At 45.3% G+C, this 18,767-nt stretch overlaps 1 protein-coding gene across 1 annotated transcript in view; it reads right to left on the reverse strand.

Moving 5' to 3' along the window:
* MET (MET proto-oncogene, receptor tyrosine kinase) overlaps positions 1 to 18,767 on the reverse strand; it is a 422,785-nt gene that overhangs the window by 67,473 nt on the left and 336,545 nt on the right. Inside the window, exon 12 of the mRNA XM_078674354.1 lies at positions 15,873 to 16,019. Coding sequence (XP_078530480.1) covers positions 15,873 to 16,019 — 147 coding nt within the window. The remainder of the gene's footprint in view (positions 1 to 15,872; positions 16,020 to 18,767) is intronic.

Raw genomic sequence — 18,767 nt, forward strand, 5'->3', positions numbered from 1 at the left:
GCTCCCCGAGGTTAATTGCAGCAGGCATGGGGACGATTCATGAGAGAGAAGGGGAGGGAGTGGGGAGGAAGGTAGAGAGAAAGCGATCAGAGATGGAGAAGTGTGAGAAGAACACTTTCCAAGCTTCACATTCACGAACTGGTATATTACTTATCTGATGTTTTTCCCAATTATTTTTTTAAACAACGTTTTTATTGCCATTTAGTTATTATACACATGTAGCAGTACCACATTAAAGATTTTACATTCAGTATATCCTGCGTCTTTATATTATATAGTATGTTCGACGTCATCCGTCCCCCAATATTTTCCATGTCTTCTACATTTGAAACTGTTAGGTGTTCTCTAGTGTTTCCCCAATCATATACATTAAAGTCCATTGTAACAAGTAGCTACATCTCTGTAGCGTTTAGGGGTACAGTATGATATGACTCAGGGGAACAGGGGGTCCAATTGTTGTTTGGGATATACAATGGTATAGTGTTTTGCCTTAAAGATATAATTCACTAATTAACTCACACCAAGAAAAATTTGAGAAACACGGGGGAATAAGGGGAGCAGCAAAAAAGGGAAACAAAAGGAGGCGTGGATGAAGGTGGGGGTGCTGAGCACAAGAGCAGAAGCTCCTTTTCTGCGGTCCGACATTGCCCTTCTAGGATGCCAATTTGTGACTCCTAGATCGAGTAACTTATCACAGGGATCGCTGTATTGTTCTAGATAATTGGGCTTACACTCTCAGCTTCAAACCTTCAGGTTGACACCATCTTTTATTACTTACAAACTTATATTATGAGTTTATCAGTTAGTAAGTATGTTTATTGGGTAGTCGTGTAAAGTATTGCATGTTCAGTAGAAGGCGACGGGGGGAACACCACTTTTCTCGGTAGGTGTATTCACATGCATCTTTTCCTCCCTTAAGATATTTTGTGGGCCATCTGTTTGTTCTGGTGGCAGCCGGGTTCCTCTTAAACAGATGTGTCTGTACTTATATCTGGTCCGTCTCTAGTGTCTTGTTCTTGGTGTTGCCACGTTGTCAACACTTCTGTCCAAAGATCTGCTATTGGGCAAATTCTCACCCCTCTAGCTTCCTCCCTAATCAGTGCCCTCGGATCGGCTCTTGCCCATTGTGTCACATTTGCCTTTCAAACTCTGATCCGTAGACTCCCGCTGATTTTCAGTCTATCGCTATTCGCCGCTTGGCCAACTCCAGTGCTAGGTCCAGAAACCTAGTGCCTACTTTCTTGGAGGCCGGCCTCGGGTATAGTGCCAGAATACATGCCTCTAGGAAACGCGGGGGTCGCCCAAGCATGAGGTCTAAGGTGGACAGTACCTCTTCCCAATAGGGCTGTAGTCATGGGCACTCCCACACTATGTGAGCAAAATCGGCATCTAGACAACCACACTTAGGACAGGGGCGAGGTTCACCTCCGTATGTTACTTGTATCCTATGTAGTGTCATGTAGGTCAAGTGTATGTAATTACATTGAATACATTTCAGCCTGGTGTTTCTAGAGATTGTTTTGGGAGAGCATAATATCTTTTGCCATTCTGGGTCTGACAATTCTCGTTTCCGAACTCATTCCTATCTGATCCTTAATGCTATCAATGGACCTCGGATCATGCCTGCAAGGGACCTGTAGAACCAGGTCACTAAGTGTGAGGTTCCCATTGATACTACCAACGGTAGATTGTCATGTGTCACAGGTTCTGCCCCTCACCCCCCATAAGCCCTGAAATGCTCTGGATATAACTTCATAACTAAGTAACTGGCCAGGGGGTAGCTTATAGCAATCCATTAGTTCCCCCATCATGAGCAATGCGCCCTGTTAGTAACAGTCTCCAACTGTGATCAATCCGGCCTCCGTCCAGGCAGATAAGTGCCTCTGGGTGAAATAAGTGAGGGGGTCGCCATGTGGGAGTCCTGCTAGGGGCAGCGCTGGTGCATATAGAGTCATTCCAGCAGTCTTCAGTACACATCTACGCCAGCATCTTAGCACAGTTGACAACAATATCCCAGGGTTTGAGATCCCTAGTGAGGGTTTAAGTAATTTGGCAGTCAAAAGTTCTATTTGTGTCCCCCGTCCCAACTGTCCTATCCAGCCACAGTGTAAGCCACTGGATCGGGGATGCTAGAAAGTAAAGTTCAAAGTCTGGAGCCCCCAGAACCCCCTCATCAGTAGGACATTGGAGCATTGCCAACAACACTCTGTGACTGGAGGTGGGTGTTTGAAAAGTTTCAGAGCTCCGTCCATCATCTCCTTGGGTTTGCTTTGTTTGATCTAAGTTGGCAGGGTATGCCCAGACGTGAGTCCCTTGCTCACTTTGCCACTGGATTCAAGCTAGCCTGGCTGATGAGGGGTGTTACCCCGTAACCGGTCCCAGGATGCTTGTTTCTGGTTCAGGAAAGACCTGGCGTGGCAGTTAGGGCTGGTCTGTTCCCAAGGAGGCACAGAGTCAAGACTGATTTGCACATAGCTGGGTCTGAACTGAGGTGTCGAAGTGAGCTACAGAACGATGAGGGATTCAAACCAGATCTGTGACTGGGGGTGAGTGTCTGAAAAGTTTCAGCGCTCCGTCCATCATCTCCTTATGTTGGCTTTCTTCACCCTAAGTTGGCAGGGTATGCACAGACGTGGGTTCCTTGCTAACTTTGCCACTGGATTCAAGCTAGCCTGGCTGCTGAGGGGTGTTACCCCGAAACCGTTCCCAGGATGCTTGTTTCTGGTTCAGGGAAGACCTAGCTTGGCAGTTCGGGCTGGACTGTTCCCATGAGGCACAGGGTCAAGACTGATTTGCATATAGCTGGGTCTGAACTGAGGTGGCTAAGTGAGTTAAAGAACGATGATGGATTCAACCCAGATCTGTGACTGGGGGTGAGTGTTTGGAAAGTTTCAGCGCTCCGTCCATCATCTACTTGTGTTTACTCTGTGCCGATTCCCATCCCAAATCAATTCCCGTAACAGGGTATCTAGTTGTCTAAACCAGGAGGCAGGCACATATACCAGTAGATTTGTGAAAAAATATAGGAATCTCTGTAGCATTACCATCTTAGAGCTTGATATTCGGGCCTTAATGGGTAGTTTCAGTGATCGCCGAAATTGTATACAAGGTTTCAAAGAGCATAAGGGTCCGCCCAAGTTACTGTCCTGCAGGTCTTCCGTTATATGGAATATCTGCATTCCCAGATACTTAAAGGAAATAGGGGACCACGTCAGATCCAGTGGTAATTCCAGAAGCCTCTCCATCCCTCGGGAGACAAAGAAATATGTGTTTTGGCTTTATTAACCCGAAGGCCAGATGACATTTCAAAGTCTCACAGCTGTTCCAAGACCTAGTGGATGCCCGAGATCCCATCTCTGAAATAAAGGCGTATATCATCGGCATATAATGAGATGATATGTTCTCGCCCCTCGACCACTAAACCCCAGCCTCGTCCCACTCTTCTAAAAAGTTGTGCGAGAGGTTTGATCACTATAGCAAACAAAAGTGTGGAGAGAGGACATCCCTGCTTTCTGCCCCTATTAACTTGGTACTGTGGCAAAAGCATGGTGCCTGTTCATCTCCCAATCCCATCTGTTTCATCACCACACCCAGGAAGTCCCAGCAAACTGTGTCAAATGCTTTTTCAAGATCCACAGACATCAACATTGCTTTTTGATTCAAAAGTGTTATAGGGTGGTGCATTACATGGTAAAGTCTTCCAATGCTGTGGAAATTGTTGCGTGTGGGGATAAATCAATTTTGATTTGTGTTTACCAGCTCCTTCCTTTGGGGGAGAAGTCGGAAGGCTAATACTTTACTAAGGATTTTGAAGTCTAGATTTAGCATACAGAGGGGACAAAACTCTGTGACCTTAGCTCCCTGCACTTTATTTTTAGGCAGAAGTATGACTACAGCATCTCTAGTGGATTCTGGGAGGGGACCTAGTCGCCAGGAGTCTGCAGGTAGTTTTTCAAGGTGTGGGGCCGGGGTCCCAATATATGCTGCATAAAGATCAGCTGGGAGGCCATCGGGGCCTGGCGTTTTACCTTTCGTCATCTCCTTAACAGCAATGCCAATTTCCTGAGTGGTGACGGGAGCTCCTAGTGCTCTACTGTGCTCTCCAGTCAATTGCTTCCAGGGAATGTACATCAAGTATTTATCTAGCGCTTCCTGCGAGAGAAGAGAGGGTGCTGCGTACAATTTCTTAAAGTAGCTGCAAAACTCCTGGTTAATCAATGTGGGGGAGTGTAAGGGCTGATCATTGCGTGCCTGTATATGGGTGATGGGGGTACCTTGGGACTCTGGCTTAATGAGCCACGCTAGAAGTCGTCCAGATTTCCCTCCCTCCTCATGTGTTCTTGTTATGTATTGTTTATGATCATGTGCCTTTAGCTTCTCTAAAATATTATACTGTTTTCACATGTCTCATACTTTATCTAGGGATTTGTGTAGGGCACCAGGTGTGTTATCTAATGGGCATAATTTCTTCTCCAAGGCCTGTAACTCTTTCTGTAGCCCTGCTTGGACTCCTATAGTTTGGTCAATACATTGACCTCTTATCACCTCTTAAAAGGCCTCCCACTCTAATAATCTCGTAGACCCTGAGCTCTGGTTATTAATAAAGTAATCCGAGATCGCCTCTGCTATCGAATTGCAGTAACAGGTGTCCTCCAGTGAAGTTGGGTTAAGCCGCCACACTTGGGCAGATGGTTTTTCCTCTATGGGGGTAAACCGCAGCAGTACAGGGCTGTGGTTTGATATAATTCTCCCTAAGTACTCAGAGTGAGTAATGTATTGTGACAGCTTATGGGAACACATGAAGTGGTCTAGTCTGGTCTGTAGGTTATGTACGTAGGAAAAATATGAGAAAGTACGGTCAGCCTTGTGTTGTGTTCTCCAGACATCTAATAATCCCCAATGCCCAACCCAGTCTCAAATTCCATCCGCCAGTTTCCTCACCGCGGTCCCCTTCAGGGGGGGATCAATCAGTCCAAGTGTACGTCTAGTACACAATGGAAATCACCTCCCAGTAATAAAGTGTCTGGGGATGTGCTCGCCATATGCATGGAGAGAGAGTGGAAGAAGACAATCGTGATTTGGGGCATACATACTCCCTAAGGTAATCTCTTTACCATATAACCTGCCATCTATTTAAATATATCTGCCTTCTTTGTCGATAAGGGAGTGGGTTAGTTCGAATGATGTCCCGGGCCGTATCCATATTATGGTCCCCCTAGCATATACCGAATAGGAGGTGGCATAAAGTTGGCCTTGCCATCTCCGTCTCTGTCTATCTCAGGCCCAACCAAATGTGTTTCCTGGAGCATGGCTACTTGAACCCTCTGCGTCTGAGATATCTATGGATGTTGTGTCTCTTGGAAGGGGATCCCATTCCTTTGATGTTCCTGGAAATGTCACCCAGAGTACCGGATTGGCCATGTGTGCCATTCTTGCGTTCCGTCTCTCCCCTCCTCCCCGGGTCACCCACCGCCAAGATCAATCTTGCGCTCCCCATATGAACTAAGGTAAGAAAGAAAGAAAGAAAGAAAAAAGAACACAAACAAGAGGGTAAACAATCCCCAAAAACAACTCCCGAATCCCAGGGCACTACAGCAACTGCCTATTGTCCAAACTGTGTAAAACAAGCATACAGTTAGTGAATATCTCCTCTGGTCAGCCTACAGGCGCCTTACCAGAAGGGGTGTGCCAGAAGGGGTGCATCAGAAAATCCGACACTCCGCATAAACCCAGCTTTTGGTTAATGGATTACAATGATCCCGGCTAGTAGGTTGCTCTACGTGTAGTAGAGCGCAAACATATGCCCCTTGGCTGCTGCCCTTTTGTTCCAAATAGTTCCAACTACGTCTGGTCCCCCTTATTCTCTTCCCCATCAGACTAACTCCAGTTCCTTAACCTCAGGGTAATAAGCAATAATAAAAAAGATATCAGATTATGCCATCTGCAGTCTGGGTCATTACCATTGGAAGGCCAGTCCGCTCTCCTTCTGAGGAGACAGAGTCCGATCTCACCGACTTCTGTTCAGATGAAGAATTCGTCTCCTTAGTTTTCTGTTGGTTTGACCCTATCTCCACTACTGCTTTGCAGCACTGCTGCTCTCTCCATTTCAGTCTGCGATGGTGACAGCCCACTCCGAAATCTGCTCTGCACTTTTCTACGGGGGCACCTACATTTCCCTCTTTGGGGTAGCACTCTCAAGTGTTGTCATCTGGGAGGTCACCCCGGCTTTGTGTTCTTCCAGCCATGTCCAAGCAGAATCTGGGTCCTCACAGAAGTGTGTGGTGCCGTCCACAACTATCCTGAGCCTCGAGGGGGGAGTATTGCACCCCATTTTCCATAAGCGCTCTTTTGACCTCCAAAAAGGAAGCTCTTTTGGCTTGTACTATTGCTGTGTAGTCTGGGTATATGGATACTTTTTGATTAGCCACAGCAAAGGGACCCTCCGTGCGTGCTTTCTGCAGTATAGTGTCTTATTCCCGGTAATGTAGCAATCTGGCCACCACCGATCTGGCTGGTCTGCCCGGGGCCAGTGGGCATGATGGGACTCGGTGGGCTCTCTCCAGAGTGAAGAAAGGGGTCAGTGGCTCCAGAGTCACTTCAGTCTGTAACTAGTTCTCCAAGAAATCCACCATATTCCCTTTTTCAATACCTTCCTGAAGGCCTACAATCCTGATGTTGATGCATCTTTTATGGCCTTCCACGTCTTCTGCATGTTTTACAAGTAATTGAACTTGGTCTCTCAATTCAGACATTTGTTTGGAGAGTGTCTTGCATTCTGGTTGTAGTTCGGTTACTGTATTTTCTACTACTTTTACGCGATCTACTAATTTGTGGTGCTCTGCCCTCAACAAGCCCAGTCCCACAGACACTGCACCTATGTCTTGCTGTAGGGCAGTCTTGGTGTCTCTTATGGCCTTCAATATCTTGTCCAGCTGGAGTCGTATAGGGTCTATGGAGGGGGCAGTCGATTCGGAGTCGGTGTTTGTGTCCTGGGCCGGGTCGTTAGCTTCATGGGGGGCTCTCCCCGGTTTGGTTCTGGGTTTCCCCATTGCAGGGCAGCTTGAATATCCTGTGGTTTTCACGTACTAGCAGTTCTTAGTTGTTATTATCGTGGGTGATTCTGTCACACCATGCTGCAATCAAGGTCATCAGGCCCGGTGCAGTCTGATCACCAGTAGAAGAGCTCCTGTACCGGGCACCTGTCTAAGAAGCGGCCCATGCATTGCCGCGCCCTTACAGTCCATCGTACTGCGCCAGCCGGATTGTCAATGGCGCACTTTTCTCCACCTGTTATCTATTGTCCCTTCTTCCGAGCCCTCAGGTTGGGGAGGTTACAAAGCAGGTCCTCAAGAGCTAGCCTCTGCGCTCTGCACTGACTATAGGTATGCCAAGTCACTTGTGTCTGCTCTGTGGTTCAGCAAAACACACAAGATGATGGAAGGAATGTTGCGCAATGGCAAAACATTCACCCCCAGTCACAGATCTGGGTTTAATCCATCGTTATTTTGCTCACCAAGCCACCCCTGACTGGGAATTAATGTTTTGCCATTGTGCAACATTACGTCCATCATCTTGTGTGTTTTGCTGCTCTGTGGTTCAGCCTGTCAGACCATGGACGTCTCCTATAAGCATATACTTCAGTATGTCCTCGATAATCTAGTATCTCCCCATCTGTCTTTATATTCCTAAGCACGTCTCAGGCTTAAAGGGTGGCCTGTGTGTGATTTCGTCTTTGTGGCCTGGGTTCTTTCAGCCGCAGAAGTGGTGTGGTTTTAAATAATGTGTTGCGCCAGGAGTGTAGCATGTATGTAGTCTGGGAGTATATCCATTATGAAGAGTGTCCCCGCTCCGTCATGTTCCCCCAGGTGGGCCTTCTGGGTTACAGCATGCTATGCAGTATTTCTTTTTTTCTTTGCCCCATCCGCTTTCAAAAAAAAAAAACCCTGCCAATTCAGGACAGTGGTGTCATAATGGCTCCTTACTGCGCAATCAATGCAGGTCTTCTCCACATGTATACTAGAGGATCTAGTCCCTCGGGTGGTTGGGCCCCAATTTTAATCACTGCTGTTCTTATGGTAGGCGCGGTAGTGTTGCAGCCTTTCACGCCACCCCTCTCATCAGACTTCTGCTCCAGCTACCTAGAGACCCACCGTCACCAAGGGTAGCGCTGCCAGAAGTATTGGGCCTTGGTTCAGTTGGGCCCTGTGGTGCTGACCTCCACCTCTTACCTCCGAGCTCCCATGGCTATTGAGTGGTCAGCTGCAGGTTCCGTTCGTGCATCTTTGTAGGCCTCTTGGCCGTGCTCTTCATGGGGCTGGGAGTGTGCTCCGATCGGTCAGGTCTGTTACTGCTTCCGTCTGCCGCCTGCTTCCAACGAGTGAGGGTCTGACGTTTTCGGCTCAATCAGGGCACCAGCATGTCCGTCAGGATTTCGGGCACTCCTCGTCACCCGTTTTGTGGAGAAAGGTGCCGGGACTCAGGATACTCGTAGGCTTGGTGCGGAGCTCGTCTATGGAGCGAGCTATGCGGCCGCCATCTTGGCACCGTCCCCTATGTTTACCCATAGAAGGATTTTAAACAACTAGATGTCATTTTCAAAGTCTCCATTTAAATGCATTTTTAGATATCAATAACAGTGCAGGATACTCACCTGAGGCAGAAAATCTTTTTATTAACACATTGTTTCATGATGTGTTTCCCCCCCAATGATACAGCCTTGATAGGAGACCCAAGGCACACCTAATGCACAGATGCAAAGTGCACAGAAGAGCCTCTGTTCTCTGCACCGGAGGGAGGGGGGGTTAGTGTATGCAGATGCAGGAGGAAGCATCCCAAGCACACATACAACTGCCAAGCAAAGAATGTGTACTGTCATTAAATAGACCTAACAGAAGTACGTAACTGAAGTGATCTTTCAACATCACAGAATGCTATTAAGTCCATGCTGCCAATATTGTGCTTACCTTGGCTGATTTGGGTGATATGTGTTTGCTTTGTTTGATGAAATGTCTGTGAAGGCTTACGTTAGCATACTGAGGTCTTTCATGTTACTCTGTCTTCTATGTGAGAATAATTTCCACACATACTTTGCATTCTTCCATATAGAAAGAGTTTATAGGCCTCCTGCGACCTCATATATTTCCACAAACTAAGCTGTGCGGCAGTAAATCTTATTTTAGCTTGTTTACATGTTTTTGTATGTTCCCCACATGCAGGTGATACTATCCAGTACGTGTTGAAATATGAATCTCTATCCAGATATAGCCTGCCTGCCTACTTCAGCTCAAGTATCTTCATCAAACACAGTATGTTCTGCTGAGAGTCTCTCAGGACTGGACTGGGAACAGCAACCAGCTGTGGTAGATTGCTACTCGACTATCCTTGGGAGCGGGGGTGAGGGTGCTAGCAAGAAGCAACGCTCCCGCTTTTGATACAGGGGGGCGATATTGCAGCACTGCTGTAAAACCGGCTCCTAAGGACAAAACCGGCCCCTACGGACACAAAACCAGCCCCCACCTCTCCGGCCCACTGGCGAAATGCCCGGTGTCTGCTACGGCCCTGGTTTCTCTTGGCGCTATATATGAAAACGGACAATGAGATGACTTGGAACCATCAGAACTAATTTTATATCAGAGAGGTGTGCAGACTGTAAACTGGTAGATACAATAAAAAAACGTAAGTCCATATAAAGCCCATTGCTCTGTTTCAAAATGTTTTTTTTTTCTTAAAACCAGAAATGATAGTGCAAACAAAATGTTTTCATTTAGAATGGAGAGGCTCTCATTGCAGGGTTATCCCCATGTGGGCAATCATTGAATGAGTATTAGCGAAACAGAACAGAATATTTTGGGGTGGTCAGTAACTAGTTATAGGAGAAGCTATATAGACAATTACCTCAGACCCTTATCTCACTATATCATGGTTGAATTATTGACCTACATCACTATTAGACCTATATATCAATTATCACTATATTCTCAAGGTATGTATGTATAGATAAGTATAGATTCACTATTCCTAAATCCACATCCACTTCCCTTAACAATATAGTGGTAGTCAATTCTGAGGAGGAAATATTTTGCAGCTCAATATTTTGACTGTGATATACAGATCCCTACTTATTTATGGCTTAGCATATTTATTATGATTTTAGAGCAGTATCACCACACAGAGAATTGCAAGAACACTTAATAAAGGACTTATCTCCCCACCACAGCAAAAAGTTGGGACCCCCTCTATTATATTTTTAGCCAGGGAAGAGAGAGGACAAAATTAACATTAACACGAGTAGTTCCCCTCTGGCCTTATGCTTTTATATTCAACATTGTTCCAAATGCATTACAAAGTGAAGACAACTATCTAATCAACACAGATAACATAGTTTTATATCGTTTTTATTATTTTCTTTATTTTTTATAAACACATTCTTTTCCTTTTTTTGGGTTAAGTACTTTCACTATATAAAAAGTTAATACAAAATACAATACATTATTCAAATATTTAAGAACAGACAAATCGGGGGAGGAGCCAAGATGGCGACCGGGTCGGACGTGTAGTCCCTCGGCTCCGAGGACCGTCTCCTTCCTCGCGACTATCCTGCCGGCGATCCTGTATTCTGAAGGCGCATTGCGGTGGCGGTTATGCTCCGACGACCAGTGGTGAAATCCTGAAGCCCGAGCCCCTTGGCGACCGGGAGAAAAGTTCGGCGGCAGTTTGGGGCCCGCAGTGACCTTGCGACCGGGGCCTCAATTTAGTGCTGGAACCGGCCGCGGAGCGAACAACATCGGACATCGTCAGCTATCCTGCTCCGGTCGGACCCTCTATGGTGGGTGCGGCCGACTTTGAACTGCGCGCCCCACTTGACTACTGGTGCAGAATTGTTTGTACCGGGTGAGTGTCGGTGGGGTTCTTTTGTGACGGTGACAACCTTTCCTGTACTTTGCCGAGTGCCCGCCTGTGTGCTGCCCCACTGCCAGCGGGGGACTCCCGAATTTTTCGCCCCACTGATCTCAACAGGGGCGGCTGCGTCTGGAACGCTGCCGGCGGCCGTTCAGATCGGCTGGGCTTTCCTTGAAACAGCAAGGCACATAATGACGCATAGCCTTGGGGAGCGGGGGCCATGGTGTGATCGAGGAAGCGTGTCGCAGTGGGTCACGACTGACGTAGACCGTGGAGGTGTTTGGGGCTACGACGTTTTGTTGGCCGCTATCGTCTCCCTTCACTATGACATAGTTTACTCTGCGCGAATCCTGATCAATAAGGTTGACGCACTATTGATTCCACGGGGGTGCTCCAACATGGCGGACCTACCTGACCACTGCATTCCTTCTTGCCCCGCTCCTGATTCATACAAGATGGCGGCCTCGTGTACTGCTGGTGGCTATGGTGTTCCGGTATTCGTGGCTGTCCCCGCAACGGACGATGTTAGCCTTGATCGTGATGTGACACATGGATCGCGACCGCGATTGGAATCCTTTCCCCACGTCTTCCCCCCTGCTACCCGAGGATCCTTCCAGAAGGGACGGGACATTGCGACTTTTTCCTTTGGTTCTGATTCGCTGGATGCTTCGAGGGTTATCTGCTTCTGGCTCAGCAAGGAACCGATGTACTCCAGTGCTCTTGGCTTACCTGTGTATTTACAGCAAAATTTCCTTTTTGGATTACAGTTCACGCCCGTTTGGGTTCCTTCTGCTAGGGGTTGGGGGTGTGTGAAGACGGGTCAGGGGTGACCGCTTCTTGTCGTTGTCCTGTGGTTCTCCTCGTTCTAGACCGGGTGTGGGGCGTATTGACTTTTGTATGCCGCAATGTGCCTCTTCTGTGACATTTATTCTGTAAGTTAGTAATGGTGTTGCTCACCGGACTGTGCATCCTGGATTTATGTTGGACTAAAGGAACTGTGATGCCGGGGGGCTGATGGTGGGCTCCTCCTCCGCTTCTCGCCCTTCTGGGGGCTTTGTATGGTTCCTTCTTTCTTCCTTTTCTTTCTGCTTAACTTTAGTCTAGGTGGGTGGTAGTTTCTTTTCTCTTCTTCTACATTTCGGGTTTCATTACAGGGGCGACAGGCACTCTGCTGAGGGGGGGGCCGTAGCTGGAGGCAGGGCTGCAGGGTGGGGGGTATTCTTCGTTTTTCTTTCTCTTTTTCAGTTTCTAGGGCCTCTATTTCTTCTGTTTTGTTTGCCTTTTTCTTTTCTTTCTTTCCCTTTTCTCTATGGGTTTCTGCATGGCGTGGGGTTTACTCTTAAGTCTTCGACCAATATGGGGGATGTTATACTGCCTTCCTTTTTTGGATCCTGGGGCGGGAGCTGCATGGGGGGGCGTACTGTATTGTTTACTGTTTATCCTGTTTTAATGCGCGTTCTAGCATGTGCCCCGCCTGCAGTGGTCCCTATCGTGCGTATCCTGATGTGACGTCCCCTTCCTCTGGTGTTATTATATTGTTTGCCATCGGATCCTGTTCTATTTTTGATTCCTTGCAAAGTAAAAATCAAACCTCTCTTATCCTAGTGCCGTTAGGGTGCGATAGTATCCTAGTTGTTGATCCGGACTTTTCGGGGCGGGCTGTATGTAGATTGACTTATTGATTTGTACTGCCCGTCTTCCGATAATAGCCGGCCGTGTTCTTGCTGGCTGGTGATTGTATCTGCCTTGTTTTCAAATAAAGGTTTTAAAAAAAAAAAAAAAAAAAAAAAAAAAAAAAAAAAGAACAGACAAATCTGTTCTTAAATATTTGAATAATGTATTGTATTTTTTTTAATGTTTATAAAAATTGTGAAATAACTTTTGATATAGTGAAAGTACTTAACCCAAAAAAAAGGAAAAGAATGTGTTTATAAAAAATAAAGAAAATAATTAAAACGATATAAAACTACGTTATCTGTGTTGATTAGATAGTTTTCTTCACTTTGTAATGCATTTAGAACAATGTCGAATATAAAAGCATAAGGCCAGAGGGGAACTTCTCGTGTTAATCTTATCTCCCCACCACTACTACCTGGAGCCTCGTTTAGGTCCCCTCCCCAAGGGGTTCATTGTGTGTGAATGGAAAATTAATCACATCCACTTTAGCTTGGAGGGGCTTACCTTGAGATGAACAGCCATATTCCCAATGAAGGATACATGGAGCAGCAGTTACACTGCTCTTAATATCTATGTTATAGATTGATCAATAGGGACACAACATTAGAGGGCTTCCATCCTTCACACTGGTTACTGTTGGTGAACTTCGAGATTTTACGTTGTGTGGGTTGTACATGATGCAAAAAATCAGTTTATAAATATTAGATAACAAATCTGAAATGAGATGAATCTATACATGGGAGAGGCAAGAGTTTCAGTCCATTCTTGGACACTGAAAAGGATGAGAAAATAACTGATTCCCCATTTACCCCTTCCTAATTTATTTTGCCCCTAGCCAATGTAAGCAAAGGCATGTGTTGTGTCAGAAAAGTGTATCCAATGTGCGCTCTAGAGGCATTTGTCCTTGATGGAATTCAAATCCCACTCCATGACTATGAGCTAGGGAGAGATAGAATGTCATGTGGATCAGCCCTGCTACACCCCTGCCTCCCTGTGCGCCAATCAATTCCAAAATCTCCCTGTCCTCAACCACATTCTGGAAACTATTGTCTCAAAGGACTGGCATGTGCTTAAGCTGGTATAGTCTCTAACTGTTCTTTGATTTTATTGCTCCATCATGTACAATTCCACTTAGACAGTGGACAGTATTTCAATGCACACAAATATGGAGGTAAGCGCCACTGAAGATAACACACTTCTCTAGTTCACTAGATAACAAAGCTCAACATTTCAAAACGTCTTTTTTTCTGGGACAACAATAAGGCCAAGATAACAGCATTTGATCAGTACAAATCAGCCTTAGAAATCGGTAACCTTCTTCTACGGCTTGAGCAGGAAAATGCAATATTTTGTACAGATTTTTAGTGGAAATTATTAAGACCATTGTTAGACCTGGCATCTTTTGCCATATTTACCCAGTCTTTTTGGCTTCTGACCTCCGCTTTTTTGATGATATGCTGGACTTCGTTTTGCTGGTTTAGTGTGTCTGTGCACTTTCTCACTGCTGTTCAGTGTTAAAGTGCAAGTGCTCCAACTGTAAATTGTGCTTATGGATTGGTGTTTCTATAATTGGCTTATTTAATTTACAATTAAGTCCCTAGTACAAAGCACTGTGTGTGCACAGGGCCTGTAAATCGAATGCTACTAGTACTACAATACTGGTTGTGCCACCGGCACAGCTAGCTTTTCAAAGGTGTCTCAGACCTGCCACTTCAATGTCTGCACGCAGTTTTCACTGTCATGTCGACCTGGCATGTGCACCCACTTGCCAGGCCCTAACCTTCCCTTTTCTTACATGTAAGATACCCGCCAGGTAGGCCCAAGGCACCCCTGTGGGCAGGGTGCTGTGTATGTGAAAGGTGGAACATTTACTGGTCCATGTCCTAATAGTGAAATACTGTGCATTTCATTTTCACGGTTGAAAGGCTATCTCTCCCATAGATTAACCTGGGGACAGCTTTGTAACACTTTTACTAATGTAGCTCTCAGGAACAGCAAAGACTTCAAGTTCTTCTACTACCATCACAGAGAGTGTTGTTTTTTGTCCTGTAACAATAGAAAAATCAACCCAACACCATCCACAAAGCTGCTGCCGACACCGTGACCTAACAGCACTGCACCACCTCACTTCGCACCGCAACCCTGGTCTCACGGCTGCCGACGCCCAACGCCACCACCGAGCCACTGCTTAAAATGCGACCTGTAGGCCCTGCACTCTGCAACACCACATGTCACACTGTCGCCCCAGTATCCCCGATGCCGCCAATCCATGCCGACCTGAACACCGCTGCTTGCACCGGGGTTTAGGGACACCACTCATAAGGTACATAACGCACCCCCTACACAACACACCGCCCTGTCCCACATTACAGCCTTGGCCCACCAACGCCAGTGCTATTGACTCCAGATTTGTCAGCCGGTGAGAGTGCTCCAGCAACGACGACCCCTCATGTGGTGGTGCAGAGTGTCTTCACATCTAACATGGGCTTCGATTGGAATTCATAGTGCATATTATCAAGCACATTATCGCCGCTTTATCGGCAGTTTCTCGCCGATAAAAGCGGCGATAATGTAACACCCTTTCTTGATAATATGCCCCAATGTTATTTCTCGCCTCCACAGTCAACATTGATAAGTCAAAGAATGCAAGCAATTCCACATCAAAAAAATACTTTTTTCAAAAAAATTACACGTTCCCCTATTCCTACTATGAGCCAGGAGCTTTGGGAAATGTTCGGAAGTGTGATGGAGGGGTGACTGTCAACTGCTGCAATGTTCCTCACAGGTGACTGACTGCTCGACTGAAACCATGAATACTTGTAACTTCACTTGTGCAAGTGAGACTAGTACAATCGTAAAGTCAATCCCTTAAGCGCGTGGCCACGAGGTCATCCACAAAGCCTGCACAAAGGCTCCAGAAACTGCAATGACCTGCCATGTACTGGATCTATTTGAATTCGGCCACTCCCTTCAATTCTCCCTACAACGTGACTGTTTTTGGCTATTTTCCGCAGCGTGTTCTCCCTGGGAACGCTCTGCTGCAAGCCATCCCGCCTGCTGAGGCTTTATTGCAACCCGTTGAACGATGCGATGACCTTGAAAGGTTGAATGATTTCACACGTCTTACGTCCAGAGAGTCAAGCTACTCTTTCTGAGTTTTGAGCTGCCGGCACCATAAAAAAACATAAACACAACCAGATATGACATTGAAACGTTTGAAGGGTTTTCAAAGCGGAAAGGTGAGATGACATTGCCTGCGCCCTCCTGTAATGCGGAAGGCAGCTCGGCCACTGTACCTTTATACTCAGCTCGCTGTTGGACTTCAGTAGCTCGCTCGGCACCGTGCAGAGGACGGAGCCTGTTTTCGAGCGAATATTCTCGCAGCTTTTATTCCCAATTTTTAATACTTCTCCTTTTATAGCTTCGGAATCGATATATGAGCCCTGAAAAGAGCAAGAAGATTGAATTGAGAAAGATCTATAACATTTTTACTGCCATGCATAAAATACCTCATACACCTTTTTAACCCATTTAACTTAAAAGGAAAAATCCTTTGCTTTATGCTAAGTAAATACCAAAAGGTTAGTTGTAAAAACATGAAAAAGAGTTAAATAGGGCAGGAGCAGCACACACCTTTGCATGATGTTCAAGGTGTGATTCCATGTAAAGAATGAAAAATTAAATGTACACACATAATGCAACTTTAAACATGAATTAGATTTATGAAATTGGTTTTTACAAAAGAGTGCAGCATGGCAATTGCTTGTCAAATCTTTTATAGGTGATTTAAGTATTTCTCAATTAAGCACACGTCATCATCATCTTATTTTCCACAATAGGGCTATTTTATCAAGAAAACTCCATGCGTGCATTATAATACATTAAGCTACCCCAGGGCACACCTAATGTCTACCAATCTGGCCTGATAGCATCGCCTGATCCGTGTATCTGCTGAACGTTCTCACCCTGATCAACTCCCCCCACCAACCAAGAGAAGCGCAGGCGGGAAACCTGCCGGAACCAGCCTCTGCTTAACTTTCCAAGCTCCCACGTTTCAAAAATATTATTTTGTCTGCACGGGCTCCTGGGAAAACCTGGATCTTACTGGAAATGACAGACTTTCAAAAACATGGGCTGTAAATTCATTCATTTATCCGGGTCAGAGGTGCATCATACTTTGCCAGTTTTTCTTGCAGGGAATCCTTAAAAGTACTTTTTAACTAAATTCTTCTACTAACATATTTTTAGGTTGCGATGTCATATCATAACCTTTATTCAATTTTAGAAATAAAATCATAAAAGACAAATCGGTTAAAAATAACAAAAATTGACATCCACATATTCACACTTTCTTTAGAACCTCCGAAAGATAACATACAAGAAAGAAACAGACGGAGGGTGAATTTAAAAACTGTAAATACAGTAAAGCCAGGCTGACTTGAGTAAAATGTATTGATTTTAAATTGGTGGCAAAAACTAATATCGTAGGGTATTATATTTCGAACAGATCATAACAATGTGTAATGTATCATTAACTGAGACATTGCCACAGTCACATAGGGGCAATTCCGAATACTTAAAAAAACATGAATTAAGAAAACTAAACGCTGATATAGATTCAGCCTACAATAAATCAATATGTGTCGCTGATAAAGTGTCATGTTCCAAGTCAAATATGGTTCTAAATTACTAACAGTTTTCACTAAAATCACATGCAGGACTGGGAGTTTCAATATTGCACAGTCCTCCTGGTCTTCTGCCATCTTGGCCATAAATGCTGCTACACCCATTTGCTGCTGGGATTAGCATATAAATCGGGCCTCCCTAAAGACATCATGTTATGAGAGATATAAGCCAGCCATGGGATCAAAAAGGGCGTGTCCAATTTTAAACAATCCTGCAATATTATTCTATTAAAACCAAGCTCCTCCTTTGTCCAAATTGATAGCCAAAGTTTTAAGGGGCATAATCTGATCTGGTCGATAATGTAACCTAATTCCAATTCTTCATAGACAAATTTATAGGGTACACTTTGTGGGACTCCCAGGAGGCCCCTTAAAAATTTATTTTTTGGTACTTAAATCAAGGCAACCTGATTCCATTGCCATAACTCGCTGATGGGACGCACTTAGTCCTGAAAATTTCCATGACAGATTTAATGTGGGTGCTCCCAAGCCGGCGTGAGAAATTGCCCATGCTAAACGTGGCTCTATTGAAGGACATCACATTCTGAGATATAAGTAGGTGCCAGTTTAGACAAGAGTCCAACTGGGCCCCAAAATATCTGAACTCATCTACCTGACTAACATGGTGTCCGTCTACTACACATTTCATAGTTTTAGTATTGGGCGAACCAAACTTCATTACATGTGATTTGCCAGAAGTTGGTAAAAAGGTCAAGGCTGTTCATAAAATCAATAAAAAGGTTACGAAGTTTTTGTAAACCCTTGGCTGTTAGAACAATTAAAACGGTGTCATCTGCGTAAAGCAGGGCCAGTATAGAACGGCTTCCTACTTTGGGGCCATCCACTTCCGGGTCGGACAAAGATTGTTCTATTTGGTTAATATAAAAAATACATTAAAACGTGCTAAAATACAGCCTTGACGAGCCCAACGCTGCAGTTTAAAGTGCTCAGTGCATTCCCTGTTAGGACCAAACCTGACACTAGCAGAGAGATCTTTGTGCAAATCATATAAAAAATTAATTAATGCAGAGTCTATTCTGATCTGAGCCGTCATGGACCATAGTTTGGAACAATTAACTCTGTCGAAAGCAGAGCTAAGGTCCATGAATGCCAGATAGATTGCCCCCTTCTTGATCTTAGTATACTTACAAATCAGTAGCTAAAGGTTCAGATTTTGCTCGATAGTACCCTGACCTGGCCTAAACCCATACTGTAGGTCTGATAAAAAGCTTGTCTCCTCCACCCAGTCTGAGACATGGTCTAGTAGAATCTGACCAATAATTTTCACCTCCAAGTCAATCAAAGAGATGGGCCTAAAACAAGCGGTTTCGATGTAATATAGCCTATTGTATGGTGCAGAACGGTCCATTATGTGTTTTGCCACAGGAACTTTTTTGAATGGAATATCACACGCAAATGAGTCCACCTTCTGACTCCTTTGAGCTTCTGATCTATCATGGGATTATAGTGCGGGCTGAAGAGATCCGAAAATTCCATGGTATTAGA

This window comes from Lissotriton helveticus, chromosome 1_1 (assembly GCF_964261635.1).
Source record: "Lissotriton helveticus chromosome 1_1, aLisHel1.1, whole genome shotgun sequence".
In the NCBI taxonomy this organism is placed as follows: Eukaryota; Metazoa; Chordata; class Amphibia; order Caudata; family Salamandridae; genus Lissotriton; species Lissotriton helveticus.